General features: G+C 31.2%; 1 protein-coding gene across 4 annotated transcripts in view; it reads right to left on the bottom strand.

Moving 5' to 3' along the window:
* Positions 1-17863, bottom strand: part of LOC129971517 (putative inorganic phosphate cotransporter) — a 46894-nt gene that overhangs the window by 5735 nt on the left and 23296 nt on the right. For all 4 annotated transcript variants that reach the window (XM_056085363.1, XM_056085360.1, XM_056085361.1 and 1 more), the window contains 6 exons: positions 14047-14280; positions 12420-12594; positions 10112-10242; positions 8037-8186; positions 6162-6294; positions 3206-3361 (listed from right to left, as the gene is read on the bottom strand). In XM_056085363.1, the coding sequence (XP_055941338.1) occupies positions 3206-3361; positions 6162-6294; positions 8037-8186; positions 10112-10242; positions 12420-12594; positions 14047-14280 (979 nt within the window). The remainder of the gene's footprint in view (positions 1-3205; positions 3362-6161; positions 6295-8036; positions 8187-10111; positions 10243-12419; positions 12595-14046; positions 14281-17863) is intronic.

Genomic DNA, 17863 nt, shown 5'->3' with positions numbered 1-17863 from the left:
AATTTATTTTGATTTTCACCACGATGACAATTTTGCACTATCATTTTAAAATAAAAAAAATAATATTGGTTATATTAAAATAAAAATTTATTCAACAAGGTGCAATGCAAGAAATGGCCATTCTTATAATATATGACAAAAAAACCCCACACACACAATTTAACTGAATAATGGAATTTATTAAAAATGATGAACTATTAACATTTCCACAATTGCCTGAATTGTTAAAATTAAAATCTATAAAATTTTTCCAAGATGTTAACATTGTTCAGTCTGTTATACAAGATGCTTTTAAAAGTCTTTTACTAACTTTAAGAGTAAACCAAACATATGAAACAAACAATATTTGCATAGGTCGGAAGCATAAAGGAATGTGGCGATAACATATTTTTTTTGTCAGCGAATGAAATGGAAAAAAAAGACACACTAGATGAAATACAAGCATACAGTGTCACAACTGTCTAATGAAATGAATAAAAACATGCGAAGCTTTTATTATTTTCATTTTAACATTTTGCCTCAATTCTTAAAACTGAATTCATTTTCTAATGATGTTACGTTCGTAAACTCTATTTTTTAAATGTTTTTTCCAGAAACTTTTTTTTTCAAATTTTATTTTCACAAGGTTTTTTATATTTGGAAATAAACCATAATGATACCATCTGAAATTGTAGAGTAATAATTTTAAAATAAAAAAATTCGGTTCGTGAATTTTGAATAATATAAAGCATTTATAGACAATTTTCGGCGACTCTATTTTTTTCCAACAAAACCTAAATTTCCCAAAAGGAAAATAAATAAATAATGCAGATACCGATTTAAAGTTTTTAATAGTGATTCCCTCACATGTGCTTAAGAAGAATTTAAAAAATTTCGCTCGAATTAGATAAAGAAATGAAAAATATTTTTCCGAATTTGCAACATTTTAAAATTTATTTCTGATCTAATTAAGTTATCTGTACATTCTATAGCACCATTTATAAGTGATATTAATATTTAAACTTTATTAATTAAAAATTTCTCTTTCAAATCAATAGCTTTTTATTTAAACAACAAAAATCGGTATTAAAATTCTTCCTCCTTAACACTTATTCGTCAACATATCCGGATGTAAATTTAGAGGCTTATTTTGGATTGCTAGCTCAACAGCATAAGTCAATAAAATTTCTATTACGTGTTTTATTGACTAAATTGTGCTATATTTCATGACAATTAAAAAGATGTGTTTCAATAGAAACGTAAATGTTGCTTTAAAAATTAAATGAATGGCATTATTTAAAAAAAAAATACAAAATACATGAAAAAAGGAAAGTTATACGAAACGAATAAAAAGATGTTTTATTTTATACTTTGCAATTTGTCACTTGGAATTATATAAAATTGTCTAGGAAAGGTGTGAAATAATAATTTCATGATTTGCCTAAATATACCAACGTATTCTATAGAATATTGAATTTCAAAAGTTATCGGTATGTATATCGAGGTCGGAATTTTATTCGAATATAATATTTTATATAATTTGCAAAGAGAATGGAAGTAAAAAGATAAATTAATCATCTGCAAATCAATTCTTATGTAAGCATATTGTTATCATACTTTCAGAAAAAATTAAAATACGTGGCAATTCCTCAGTTTGAAAAATTTAATATTATCATAAAAAAATCCGATTAACAACAATAAGTATTATCTTATGTTTCTAAAATGATAACAGAGCAAAAAATATTTAGTTTTAAACAGATTGTTAAAACTAAATATTACTTCATTTGCGTTGCGTTTTCTGTAATAGATTAGATATGAAACTGTCGATACAGATTAGAATTTATTTTATTACAATTTATTGCGTGAATTTATTTTATTGCCTATCTTCATAAAAATCATTTTTTGTTTATTATAATTTGTATTTTTTGAGTACTTTAAATTGTACCTTGTAACCGGAAATACAAATATTTACATCCCGATTTTGAGTGTCCGTAAATATTGATGCTTAACCACAAATTTGCCATAGGTAGCAATTCTTTCCCATATTTAATTAAATATCTGTAGAAATAACTACTTTTCAAATATAAAAGTAATATTGGAGTGCGATATAGCTGAGTATGATCAAAGAAACATTGAGGTTTTTCCGTCTATAAAAAATGATTCCAAAAGTAACAGATAGATGTTGATCACATATTATGTTGAGAAATATTATGCATTTATCAGGCAAAAAATAAAACAAAATGATTTAAAACACTTTATTTCATTGTTGTAATGAAATTCCGATCATTTTGGTTGTTCCCTCAAATATTTAATTACGTGATTTTCGTCGATCGTTGATAATTAAAAATAAATTTTGTTTATTACCTGGGCATCTTGCATGAGAGAAAAAAAATAAAGTCATATTAACACGAAACGCGAGGTCATATTAACACAGGCAATTTCAAAACAGGTTACCATGACAATTATATTTTTAATGACACAATGATATTATTAGACGCTACTTCATAAAGAGTATTATTTATGTAATAAACAGAATAAAGGTAATTAAAAAACTATGTAAATTACTATTACAATATGATACATAAAAATATTTAAGGGAATCCTGAACATTAAGGTTTTCTTAAGAAATATAATTATTACTTTCGATAAACTTGTAAAACCTGGATGGGTAATAATAGAAAAGATGCATTATATCTCTATATGTAAGAAATGGTCAACATCTCAGAATGTTGTAGAAGTATTAATTTTTTATTCTATGGCATTCGATTATTTAGTTAGTTTATATTATATTCTAGTTACAATAATATGATTCAAACGCTGAGTCGTATTAATTTATTTGAAAGATAAGTAATGTAAATGCATCAGAAAGTATAAAGAATTGTCCTGGCATTATAATTGCATAATGTTTTTTTTAATGTAAAAGTAATATCTAGTATAATAAAAAAAAACTATACAGCTATAAGAAACCTTTCTGAAGTATTATTTGATGATTTAAAGACTGTTTATGTGCGAATATAACAAATTATTCATATCCTTTACCTTTTATTAAACTCCAAAAAATGTCTTATCTAAACTGTATCATTAAACTCGATATCAAGTTTTTAGCATACATTAACTACATTTCGCAATTTGCTTTCTAAACTTTTGTTTTTAACGCCACTGATATACAAATTAGAAAATATATAGATAGAAAAAAATCCAAAAATAATCTAAAGTTACTGCTTACCAGCGAATTCAGGGCTCATATCCACATGAGTGACATTGAAACCGGAATGACTGAATCCGTTTAACCCTACGGAGATTGCTAAAAGTATTATGATAACTGTGGGCTCACAACCAACGTATGGGATTAGAGCAATACACAGAGCAGGAGAAAAAAATGCTGTAAGAAAATAGGAAATATCGTATTAAATATAGATGAAAATAGGTAGGTCTTCATCAAATTGAATTAGTTGATATTTATATTTTATGTTATATGAAATTGAAAAGTCTCAATTTAATGTAATTAGAAAGATTACATTTTCTTGATTCATTTTATTAAAAGACTAAATTATTGAAGTTAAATGGCACACACACAAAAAATACAAAACAGCAGAAAATGTCCTGTGTGTTTCTAAGAGGCTATATATCTTAATAATCAAAGATATTTTATTATTTTTGCATCATATATGAAGTATGCTTAGAGAAAATATTGTAATCGTCAAAATATTCGACTGCGAGATTCGAGTAGATCTCTATGTCTCAGACTTTTCCGAGTTCGAAAATCACATTTTTGAGATTATATCTGGCTGTCTGCGAACAACTTAAAAGCTAGATAGCAGAAATTAGTGCATGAAATTTGTGATTCTTTATCAAATTTTGAACGAAATCTATTCTCGAAAATGTTGCCTATTTGTCTATCCAAATGCAAATGAGCACAATAACTTCAAAAAGTAAGGGATCTAGATAGTCACAATTGGTTACTGTGCCCTGCCTGAAGGTATTCGGATTAGCTGAATGACCAGAACACCGAGACATCTTTGGTGGGAATTAGAGATCAGACTAAGGCGCATCACCGACCAAAATACAACCCTTCCTGTAGGAGGGATATCCAGTCATCGATAGTGGGAGGGGGGGGGGGTCGCTACCCATCACTATTTCTATAACCATCAAGGTGGAGAGATCTAATTATAATGACGGAAGCTACTCACCCCGATTTTTGAGATGCCCATTAGGGGAGGGGAGAAGCAAGGCAAATAAAATGTATCACTAATCCATCAAAGTATTAAGCTGTCATTGATCTATGGTTTCACATGCACGTAAGCGTTATAATTCGAAAATGCAACGGTTTAAATAAAATAAATTCGGTATAGTATCGCTTTGCCGAAATTATAATTATGAGTCAATTTTAGTCTCAATTACTCAAAAGTCGTCCCATATTACGAAACGCATAAACTTTTTCTGCTAGACTCTAAATATAAAAATCTGCCACGTTTACGAATTCCCTTAAAAACCACAATTGTCATGGGGAGAGGAGGAATAATTCTTTTTCTAGGGACTTCGTGAAAAAGATTCTTGGATATCCTTCTTACTGGCTCATCTATATAACAATTAAGATAATTTCGTCCATTTCAGTAGTCAACCGTTAATGTTTTAATGAGTAGATAGATGCAGACAATAATGCGTGATAAGTTTAGTTATATTAACGTCCCATTTTAAAGAAACACTAGGGCTACTTTGGGACGGACCTCGTCATTTTGAACCACGGTCAGATGACAAGAATGACACCTGGGCTCTCAATCTCCTCCAAACTCCCACACCACACCGGAGGGAGGACGTTACAATAATGCCGGAAGTGTGAAAAATGTAAAATGCTCCCCAGAACGAGCATCTAATGTGCCGAATCATCAAAAAGGGAGATGACTGTTCATCGGCAATGGTAGTAAAATATCATCAGTAACCATTATCATCATTGCCTTAGGGCTTTCAAGAATTTGTATATTTATAAAGTATTTCTCATCCTCAGAGATGGGACTTCGTATCAAAAATTTTAAAATCACATTTTTTAGACATCATAAAATAAAAACTTTTAAATAAAATTGATTTATGAAAAATGAAATTTTTATTTATTTAATTAATTTTTTTTCCACTAAGTTACTTTCAAATTGTTTCTAGATATCTGACTTCAAATGCTTGGTTACTTAAATACTTTGGTCAAGAATTCAAAGGAAAAATAACTTGAAGCTCTGTTTATAAAAAAGGATTCTGTCACAAAGAAAATTTTTGAAATCGTGATTCAAAAATTATACATAGGCCGATGTATTAAGATTATCAAGTGTTGGTTTGCAATTCTGATTCCGATTTGCTTAGAATTTATATATAAATCCTAAGACATGTTAATTTATTTTCATCATCATGTGCTAGTTAACAATTCTAATCCCGATTTGCTTAGAATTTGTAGACAAATTCTATAGACATGCCAATGTAACAAGATCATTATGTGTTGGTTGGCAATTCTAATCCCAGTTTTTATAGAATTTATAGACATATCCCAAATGCAGGACTCATAATGAAAAAAGTCTCACGTGCAAAAAACTGAGTCACCTGTGGTGGCAAAGTTGCAAACTGTAAACAATTCGGTCAGAACTGTGCAAAACCACTCCCACTGGTTTAATTATACGGCCTGTTAGTTTGTGCTTAATTCTGTTTAATATAATATTTACTTAACTATCTAGATATTGATGTAAATATTTATTTTTAGAGTCAATATATTTGCATTTTGCGAATGTAGTAACACACACACCTATACACATACACACACACGCACGCACACACGCACAATAAATATTACAGATTATTGTTCAGCCTTTTGCACATTCATCACCATATAGCATTTCTCAAATGAAATAAAAATGTGAATAAAATTAATTAATTGTTAATTATAATTCAATTATTAAAATATCAGTTCCTTTTGGGACATGAAATTGCAGAAATTGTTTACATATAATTCCGCAGAAAATGATTCAAAAATCAAATCTTCACAAATATAAAAAAATTATTTAAGTCAAATCTTATAAATATATGAATTATGTAGTTTATTTAAATTGATAATAAGTGTAACTAGCAAATATATAAATGTTTTGTCTGATTGTTATCTAATAAACTAATCTTACTTTCTAAGTTACAGAAGTGAAAATTCATACCAACGCTGTTAAACCACTTTCGAATCGTGTTGATCCTATATCGACCGCTGGCCCGTAATCTATCTGCTATGAAACTTGCACAAATTGCCAAGCATGCTTGCATCAGGTATGGGATGGCCGATAGCATACCATTCTGATAATGACGGGAAAAATAATATGGTTAAATTTCATAAAAACCAATCCAACTGTATTTAATCTGAAGAATATTTTCATGTGAATGAAAATACTCGGTATTTATACAATTGCAAATTTATAAACAAATTTTAATTCACCTATTTGAAATTTACAGGCACATAAATTTCTTTTTTCATCAATTTGTAAATTAAATTTTAATTATTCTAGTATTAAAAATTATAATTATAAATAGCAGCTTTAAATAAGTTGCTGCATCACTCTCTCTATTCATCACAGATTCATAAACTGATAGATGGTCTGTATGCTTACGTCAGTGTTCAATGCACTGTTCTCCTTTGAAATGAAATACTCTGTTTATCAATATCCCTGTTGTAAATTTTTTACAATACTACAAATCATGATCTAATCATATTGAGAAAGATCTTTACAATTCAATGTGATTAAATAAATTCCATCCTTTTTATTTGATAGTACTTAACAAACGAAAAATTGCATACAAACACGATATCAGAATTTAGTTAGTTGTTTAATAAATGTTTATTCAAAATAATTGTCTTGGAAAAGAAAAAAAAAAGGTAATTTCTTTGTAAACAGCAAGAGGTGGAAAAAACTTAATCCAGAAGTAAGGTTAAAGCTTCGTTTAAGTATGTAATAATTCTTTTATTTCGTTATATAAACCTCAAGTTTTGAAGAAATATAAGGATTAGTTTACAATTGACCTCAGAATTTCGAACTACTATCAAATAACGGTGACGACACCTGGGCTGGCACTGTCTACTCCAAATTTCCACGCTACATCAAAGGGAGGACATTTGTCCCAAAGGATTTAGCATGCAAAAGACTAACTTACATCACTTCTCTTCCAAGGAATCGGCACTGAAACCCGGAAGCCAGGACCTTATCAACAGACTACTGCGTCACATGCTAAATGCTTAAATAACTTATCGTGAGTAGTCGAATAAAATGAATCTATAATCCATTTCACTCCAGACATGACGAACCAAGTTCGATAATCAATTTATTTTGCATATGGCTATCTACGTCTTTTAAAACTTTTTCTGTGGCTACGGTGGCCTGTTGGTAAGGTCTTGGCTTCGGAACCGGAGCATTTTAGGTCCGATACCCGCTTTCACCGAAGATTCCTCATGTAAGTGGGTCTGGTGCACTTTAAATCGGTTGGGGACAAACGTTTTCCGGCTGAAATTTGGAAATAAGAGGGTCAGGTCAGGTGTCGTCTGACAGTGGTTCATAATTAAGCGGTCCGTCCCAAAACAGTCCAAGTGTTGCTTTAAAAAAGGAACGTTAATATAACTGAATTAAATTAAAATCATTTTTTGCATCTTCATCTCCTAGGGTGAGTTTCAACTCGTGTCTTTCAACTTTAACATTTAAGGTTTCATTCCCAAGTACATAAATACTTGGGAATGAAATGGACCATCACATGTATTTGTTTAAGAGAAGTAATAAAGGGCAATGGCTTCATACACATACGAAAGTTAAGATTTTCTTACGAATTTTATTCAATTTTTTTTCCTTTCTATCTTTTGTTAAAAGTAAGTTATAGCATTTGCTATCTATGTCATGTTTTGAATAAAAATGAATGATTAAATAGTTTTGGAAATAACATATGCAATCCATCATTGAAATTTCACAACGAACACATAATTATAGGATGCACAGCTTAATACCAAAAACTTTATAAAAGAAAGATAAAAACTAGAATAAGATGGGTAATCTCACTTGTTTGAGGTCAAAGTGAAGAATTTTGGCTAAATATGTTGGCAATTCTGTCAGTAAAGTATAGAATCCCCAATTTTGTCCAAAATGTGTGATAACCAAAGCCCACAAGAAACGAGATGTTAAAATGGCTTTCCATGGCACTGCTGGAGTCTATAGAAAAAAAAACATAAAAAAGTATGAATTTCCAGAAACGAACATAGCTTCTCTCTCTCTCTCTCTTTCACACACACACACATACATACACTCACTCTCTCTCTCTCAGACAGACAGACACTCACTGTCTCTCTCTTTCACACACATGCACATATATACACACATTCTCTCTCTCATATACACACATGCACGTACATACACATACACATTCGCTCCCTCCCTCCCTCTCTCTCTCTCTCACACACACACACACACTCCCACACATTCACTCTCACACACGCACACTATTTCTCTTTCTCTCAAACCCACTCATACAACAATAATTATGAATTTAGTTTCATGTTTTTATTCAGCTTTTGCATTTGTGAAAACACATTTAAGATTTTGCATTCGCTATTCATTCGAATGACGAAATGACACGATCTATTGTTCGTTTCAGTATCCTGAGACGACCATTTTTCGACGATTCTATCTTACTAAGGGGTGAGACGCGGAAGGGTGTGCGCATTTCTGGAATTTATTGTTAAATGTATATTTCCTTCTTTCATCTTTCCTCTCACTTCTATTTTATCGAATTGAGCCTATCCTAACGCATACGTAAAAGTGCGGAGGATTTTGAATCCTTTCGAAAACAATAACAGATCTTATTTAATAACTTAGTAAAAATCATTGTCATTGGTTGATCATTCCCGTATTTCGTAAATTACTTGATTTTCCGTTATATTGACCAGAGAAGGACACTTCTAGTTGCAGGATAGCAAAGTGCTGTCTGAATAAGCAACTATATTTAGCAATTCTCGAATTGTACAGAAAATATGTTAGTTTTGTGGAACAAAATATATTTGCTCTTCCCTCAGAACATATAGGTTGCTCTTCCCTCAGAACAACATATAGGGTGACCATAAAACAAATTTTCTTGTTTGAAAGCATCTGCAGCTAAAACGAATGAACGAAATGAATCATTTCATAGGCAGACTATAGAAAGGTTGGGAAAATAAATTCAGCAAAAAAAAAAAAATTAATACCAAAAGTTGCCGATAGGAGAAATATTGATGCTGTAGGAGTACAGTTATGAATGAATTCATGAAACTCACAGAAAAGAATCCTTTATTCATCAATATTAGGGTCCCCTGATGCCGCCCTACATTTTCAATGTGCTGAATTTCCCTATGTACAACATATTGCATACGGTTCTCCACTGCTGCGTGTAAACTGTCAGTTTCGATGTTCATAACAGCCCTTCTTATGTTCTGTTTCAAGACTTGCAGGTCTGCTTAAGAGCAGCCACGGCACTATACTGTCTAGTGTAGAACAGTTTTACCAGTAAAGCAAGCTGACTTAAAGTAGGGCCCACCTTAAGAAAGCATCAACAATCAATGATGAACAACAGTCAAAAACATAGTCAACACCGAACTGCTAACTGGTTAGTTGCTCTCCTCTTTTTACAAGGAATGTACGGAACTGCTGTCACGCACACACTAGGAATTTTACATAAACCATCCCATGCACAGTGCAAATTTCCATACTCATATTTACTCGTTCGTACGTGACAGCAGCGCCAATATTTTTCCTATGGGCAATTTTAAGTACGAATTTTTTTTTCTGCGGAATTCATCTTCTCATGCCTTTCATTGTCTGTATATAAAAAGTGGTTTCATTTTTTTCAGCTGTTTTAGCTGTAGATGCCACCAAACAGGGAAAGTTATTTTATGGCCACCCTGTATTCAGCAAATAAGAAAAAATCAAGAGCACTTCCTACAATCCTATTATTTCTCATGACCTGATCACCAGTTCACTTTTTCTCCTTTTTCAACAAATGCATTCTTGAGTGCGAGATTGAATGCCACCTGCCTCCTCGTACTGCAATATTATTAATAAAATCAATTATTAAATAAAATAATTTAAATATCAGCAAGCCTTACTTTCCATACTCCAGAAGAGTCCTGCCCTTTCCGGATGTACTTTATCTCTTCTTCCGTTATACAAGGATGGAGTTCGGGAGTTTCGTACACCAGGAACAACCAGAAAAAGGTCCAGATGATTCCTAGAAACCCTGAATGAAATAAAAAAATGATTATTTCTTTAAAGATATCCTTCCTTCGTAAAACATACAAAATGATTTTTAAATTTTCAAGGCATCTTAACATAATGAAGGTAACATTATTATGTTAGTGATATTAGCCATCTAGAGTCTTTGTTGCACAAGCTCCTAAGATAAGGCGAAATATGAATGTGAATACATTCTCAAATTTTCCGAATTATCTACAATTTTGTTCATATGTTTTGCAAAAAGCAACTTAGCTGTTCGTTTTGTTAAGCAAATTGTACTTGTTAAAAGATAATAAGTAGTACAGTCATCTTGGAAAATGCATTTATTGAACAAACCTTATTCCAATATGAAGTAGCATATCATACAAGGTTCCTTTTATATGCTTAATCGTTCGTTTATAAAATCGAAATATCGTCAGTTATTGCAATTTGATTGGGAAAAAGGAGAATTAGATGACATGTCTTCGAAAAAATCCATTACCTTGCTAAATGCAAATATTATATTTTGAGAGTTCCCTTGATAAGTTAACCAAAACACCTTTAAACTATTTCTTACAAGGAAATAAAGATAATGTCTCATACAAGAAATAAAGATAATGCCTCCCCCTCCCTCTCCCACTTTGTTGTCTAGAGTAAATGTCATCCCCTTAATTCCTTAAGAATTATTTTCATCCTCAGAATTATTCTTTGTGGAACTCTTTTCTTCCTGCAAAGAGTTTCATGACAATTTTGTATTATCACTTCATTGGCACGGCTGGATTTATAAGCAAAATAAAGAGAAATTAATGACTTATTTTTATGGAAACGAGGTATGCAAAGCGAAAGATTGTGGCAATCAAAATATTGATCTCCATGTTCAAGACCTTCCTGAATCTGAAGAACTCATTTTTTGAATTTTGTCTGTGAATACAATTGCTCAAAAATGCTTAGAACCACATACAGAAAATTTAGTACACTGTATTTAACCACATTTGTACATTTTTGTCAAAGTTTGAACGAAATCTATTCAATGGAAGTCTGCTTGTTCAAACACAAAACGTAAAGAACTAGATAGTCCATAAACTAAACATATAAAATGTAAATTCTTATCATATCTTGAGCAAAAAATATTGTCAAAAGAATTGATTGTACGTTCCCTTGTACTATTACATGCACGTGAACGCGATAACTCAAAAATACAAAACTTAAATAAATAACATTTCGTACGTCCTTTTTTAAAAATTAAAATGATAGTTTTGTGTCAGATTTTTGATAGATTTGTGTTTTTGACGCGATTTTGTTGTCAGATTTGTGTCAGATTTCTTCTATCTGTCGTAAAAAAATCGTTCAAAATACTTTCCGTTTTCTTTGTTGCGAAGCACAAAACTCACATAAGCAATGATCCGAAAATTTAAAAAAAAAAAAAAAAAAAAAAAAAAAAAAAACTTTGCACTTTTGTTGCGTTATTGCTTATGGCACTTGTTATAGACAAGCCCGCTGACAAAGTCAGTGATTTTAAAGAGTATGTCTTAGCTACTCATGCGTCACAGCCCTTTTCACGGGGCGGATTTTGTACATTTCATTCACCGATCGAAATTTAGACCTGAATCAGAGAACGATAACCTCTGATCCAGTACCCTCAAAAGTATTGTCTCGACTAAGAGACTTTGTGGCTACGACAGATTTATGCATGCATCAGCCACCATGTACACGGAGAGCCTTCGGCTGGCCGGTTTGAACTCACAGCTCCAGGGATCCGAATCCAATGCGCTACCTACCAGGCAATCCCGGCAATAGTTATACTTTTGATATTCATAAACATGGCGATGGTCTACAATTTTAATTGAGGGGCAGGAGGGGACGAAATTTTTATTAGAGAGAACGTGAGAAAATTTTAGTGAGATCACTTCCACTGATTTCGCCAAATGATTTGAAAAAAGGTAGATTGTCTGTCAGTCTTCGAAAACCGTTTTCAAAAATCATCTTGAAGATAATCGAATTAAAATTTTCTTATGTGCAATAATAATAAGAATTTGAGAACTATCCACAATTTAAAGGTTAATGAATCGAATGATATTTTCTGTCTAATAGATTGATAAACTGGATGAATCTATTAACGTCCAGCCGTTACGTTAAAACTGTCCGTTACTTTAAAAATTATGATTTAGAAAAATCCTGAAAATTATCAATACGGCAACTTACCAAATATATAGAATACAGAGGGCCAACCCAAGGTGTCGCTGATTATGCCAGAAAGAGCGAAGGATATCACATTGCCCACGGCGGCACCATTATAAACGATGGAAGCCATACGACTTCTTTCATTCTTTGGTGCCCAACGCCCCAGCAGAGCATTCATGGCGGGAAATGTAACGCCCTACAAAACAGAAAGAAAACTGAAAAAAAGAGATGATAGATTATAACAAAATTGCAAGTATATGTTGAATCTTTAAGCTGGTGTCATTAAAAGGGATGAATTAGGTTAAAAATTGTCCAGTTACGTGACGCACTTATTTCAATAAATTTATTTCTATTCTGAATAAAAACGGTTGTTCAAAATACACAAGGTGGTCACAAAGTTTTTTTCCCTCACAACAAAAAACGATAATAAAAATGCTATTATAATTTGGAATGTGTTTCCTTCGAAATTTTTCAAAGACTGCTATAAAGCTTTTAATATGTGAGCACTCTTGGTAGCTTCAACAATATCAAGTACCGATTCTCGACAAGTATTGTTCAATATTTAGGTAGTCACACAAGACACAGCATCTGTGATTCTTTCTTTGAGTGTATCAACATCGACGAGTGCTGCAAGCACAATACACTTCCGAGTATCCGGTTCGCGACTTTCCGGCTTCCATACTATCCCGCCTAATTTTATTTTATCGTAATTAGGCGGGATAATATAGAAGACGGAGCCTAATTTTTTTTATCGTAATTAGGTGGGATAGTATGGAAGCCGGAAGTTCCCAAGGGAAAGGTTGTACCGTGGTCGATGCTGGCCCTCAGGATTTAACCACAATTCCCACCAGAGTTGCTGTTGCGGCCGTCGGGGCATGGTCGGAGTAGCCAGTTTACCTATGTAGATTGGCTAATTTGGTTATGATCCGGTTCCGGTTATTTCCGGTTCAATAAAAACGTGTTTTTAGAATCATTCCTTTTTAGAATTTATTCAACTTTAAATTATTAATTGTAATAATTTCGATTTTTTTAAAAACTTTTCAGCTTTGTTTCAGTTTAATGGGTATCTAAAGAGGTCTCCACTATGCTTAATATCTAATAATAGTAAAAGTAGTAAAAAGTAGTTATCTTTAATAAGATTACATTATTATTTAATCGAAAACCCTGGCATATTTATTAATCAGAGATGCATATTTAGTTAATGCTTTTGAAAATACGCTAAATTTCTTAAGAGATGTTTCCCATAAAAAAAGTGAAGATATTCTTTTTATTGAAAGAACTCTAATTCCTTCTAAATTATGATGAATGACAAAAACTTGTCCATTTATCATCTTTGGTATATTACACAATGGGGAATATAAATAAAGGAAATCATTATTTACTTTTCCCGGATATTAGAATTCACTTAAAATTTTTCGACAATCAATTTTCAACTACTTTCTAAGTAAAGAATGTACTCCTTTAAAAAAAATGATAGAAATAGCAATATATCGATTTCCGAATTCAGAAGAAATAAACAAATCCTTAAATATTAAAATATAAGCATAACCTCTGGGATTTTTAGAAATTATATTGCTGATACTATATTTCTATTCTGAAATAATGAAATAATCGTTATAAATAATCCATAGAATTCAATATATCTTACTTCACCCAATCCTTCAATGGCTCGGACGATAATAAGAGGCCACACACCCCAGAATGCGGCATAAGGGGTCAGCAAGGTGAAGACTGATGTAATGAAAACGCCAATGCCGTAAAGCCACTTTGCCCCATACTTTTCTGCAAAGTAGCCTCCTGGAATTTGTGTAATGACGTAGCCATAAAAAAAAGATCCCAGAATTAGAGACTGTGTCGAAGGGTCCCAGTCAAAGTCACCGTCCTGTAAAAAAGGAATTTAAAATAAGAATTTCTATAGTTTAATTTTAATAAGAAAATTTATTTCGACTTAATAATTATGATAAAATTTTTATAATAAATTCAATTTTTCCACTTCTTTAAATATTAGTAAAACCATGTAAAAGCTATTTGAAATGTAAGATCAGCTCTTTAAAAAAAGGGATTTGCCCTTATTTCATTCAAACAAATGGAAAAGTATTTCACGTCATTTTTTCATTCTTCGTTTTTATTTTTTTATTTGATAAATTCGAATTTTCGAAAACTGAAGTAGAAATTGATTTGAAATGTTTATTGTTATTCAGTTTTGTGTAATATGTATATTGGATTGGTGGAATTTCAAAAATTTCGTACAAATCAATCTCTCTATGTAAAATTGAATGCTCATTTGATTATTTGTTTGAATTTTATACAAATTCCCCACCTTCTGACAGAATGAAACAAAATTTGGCAGAGCATTTGTTTATCAGCGTCTAGAAGAATTAACTGTGATATTAAATATTTTTACGGTCTTCTATAGGATATGAAATGGGAGTAAAAAGACTTTAAGTTTTTCCGCAATAAACTTTGGAGCAGATATAAAAATTATCTATATGCCATTTTAAAATTTAAAGCATAACGTTTCAAAGACATAAATTTCATTTCTTAGTTTTATTTCTCTAATTTTAACCAAGTGTTCAATTCTTTTTTCTCTACAATGCGGCTATTCAAATTAGGTTTGAGGGTTCTAAAACATATCAAGAGATTAAATATAAGAATCGAAAAATTGTAGGATGCAAAATTATATTTGTTTGTTCTCTTTGTCGGCTTGTAATTTCAGAAATATGTAAGTGCAACAACCTAAATATATGAAATTTGGAATGGGATTTTGTGACTACAAGTGCAGTTTCGAGCCAAGTCTTTGTTTCAATCGGTTGGAAAAAACATATTGAAAACACAAATTTTTTTTCTAAATACTATTGAATTCATGCCAGAGATTAATCGCCAAAAAACTCGCCAAGGGAAAGAATTCAGGAAATTCATGCCAAAAAAAAAAATTATTTCGTAGCTATTGTGCGCCAATGCTATGCCAGGCTTTTACTGGAATGACATCGTTATTAGAGAGCACGGTAGACTACTCCTTTATTTTAATACCTAACATCATCATATCAAATTTTTGTCCTATTAATTTAATGAACTTTAATTTGAACACAAAATGTTATTGCCGTTTTTCTTCCGCTCCTCTCACATTGTCCTCCTGTTCGACATCCATCCACATGCATGACGCAGCGGTAAGGTTTTGATGGCCGATTCAACAAAGAAATAAGAATGCATTTATGTTTTTCTCGCACATTTTCAAGATCATTCGATTGGACTACACTACAAAGTACTTGTTTAAAATGAACTTTTGGCAAACCTATTAAATAAACAAGAGACAACGATAGATACATCAGTTCTGAATTCAGTTTGGTTTAGTTATATTAACGTCCCGTTGTAAAGCAGACCTTGTAATTTTGAACCGCGGTCATATGACGAGGACGACACCTGAGCTGGCACCCCCCTCTCCCCGCCACACTACACCAGCGGGAGGACGTTTGGCATGACGCATTTAACGTGCAACAGATCCCCTTACACGACGGTTCTTCCGTGAAATCGGGTCTCGAACCTGAAACCTTATGGCTCACAAGCCGAGACCTTACCACCAGGCCATCGCGGCCCCGTTTGAATTTAGAATTAGAATAAAAAGTAAAGAAAAAGAAAATGAATGCCAGAAATGCTTTAATATTTATAAATAAGCATTGTTATTTTTCAAAATGATTTTTGATTCTGTTTATAAAATAATGAAAATTGGATTGCTGTCATATTATGTTATGTAAGAAGTTCAAACACGGCCGACCTTGAAATGGTTGAATCATGTGTCAGATGAGGAGTGAATAACATTTTCCGCAAACGGTTGCGACACTAATCTAACGAAACAGTAACGTAGAGATAAATCAGTTCACGGTCAGATGTAGATGCTGCAATACATACGTCATGAAAAACAGTGATTGTTTTATTTTATTGAATTTAAAACCATGTATGTGAGATATTGTAATTCGAATCATTGATAAATATACCTTTCTTCTTTACTATTTGAAATACAAAGCTGAATAAATAATTACTGAAAAAAATGAAATTTCTAAACCAAAGATTTGGCTGCTTGCTCCTTTTTTGAATGTTTTAATGGAATATGAAAGCAAATCTTTGGTTTAGAAATTTCATTTTTTTTAGTAATTATTTATTCAGATTTTAAATTATTATTAATGATTAGAAGAAGAGGAGATTAACGATATTTAGAAAAACATGAATTTATTTTTATGAAAAAGTATTTTTATTCAGTTAATCATGAACAAGGTAAAAACTGAAAAATCAATAGATTTAAAGAAAAAGTAAATGTAATGATGCAAATGTAAATGTAAAAATATATGAAAATGTGAAATCTATTTTTAAAAAATTCTTAAAATGCGTCTAAAAAAAGTAACTTTTGCAAATATTTTAAAATTAGAGCTTCAATTTTGAAATAAAATTTGTCAACACATTGAACTGCTATATAGTTATTTAATTATTTAGTTTTTGTGGACAACTTCTATTTCTAGAAATAATAAAGATGAAAGTGTGAGTGTACATTTGTCTGTCTGTGTGTATGTTGGTGCTCTACAGGTCTGACAGTTTGATCTACAGCTACCAAACTTGACCCAGATATATTTTGGCGGAAAAAATACGCAACTAAGAGTTATTTGTTAAATTTTACTTATAATTTTAATTAATTAAAAAATATGCTAGATTTTAATATTTTTTTCGTAATAATTTCGAATATATGATTTTTACACCGTTTTAAACATTATCTTTTCAATGATTCAGATTTTGTTGTAAAACTCTTTATCCTGGATATAATTAAGTTTTAAATATATTTTTAAGTATATTTCATAACCATGTTTTCATTGTTGCGAATGAAACCAAGAACATTTTAAATTTTTCTTCAAATATGTGATTGCGTGTTTTATTTCCATTGATGAAAACTAAAAAAAGGATTTTATTTAATATCTATGTTGTTTTTATAGAACGAATATAAAAGTGAAGTTATAATATCCCTAAATTAGAAAATAGATAAACCGGATAAAATAGCGCGCTGATGTCATACAACTGGTTAACATTCATATACACAATGAACGGAACAAACGTAACACTATTAAAACATTCTTTGTAAATTTGACGTAATCATCAAGTTTCATCTAAACGACTTAATTGAAATTATATATAGCCAATATCTCTAACAAATGATTTGGTCGTCAAAGACGACTGATAAAATAATAATCAGTGATAAACGCTGCAAAAAGATCGATTTATTACTATAAAGAAAGAGAAAAATATAATAAGTATAAAGAATCGAACAAAATTTTTAATAAGCGATTTAAGGATTTTTGCTAGTTCATCGTATAATTCAAAAATTAAAAGTAAAAAGGTACAAAAAAATTATATAAATCGATTCTTAATACTATTAAAATAATACTTTACTGTCAGCATTTTACAACTGTTCATCATGTCTTTTC

Source organism: Argiope bruennichi, chromosome 6, assembly GCF_947563725.1.
Source record: "Argiope bruennichi chromosome 6, qqArgBrue1.1, whole genome shotgun sequence".
NCBI lineage: Eukaryota > Metazoa > Arthropoda > Arachnida > Araneae > Araneidae > Argiope > Argiope bruennichi.
The sequence above is the reverse complement of the archived record's forward strand: the minus strand, read 5'-3'. Positions and strand labels throughout refer to the sequence as shown.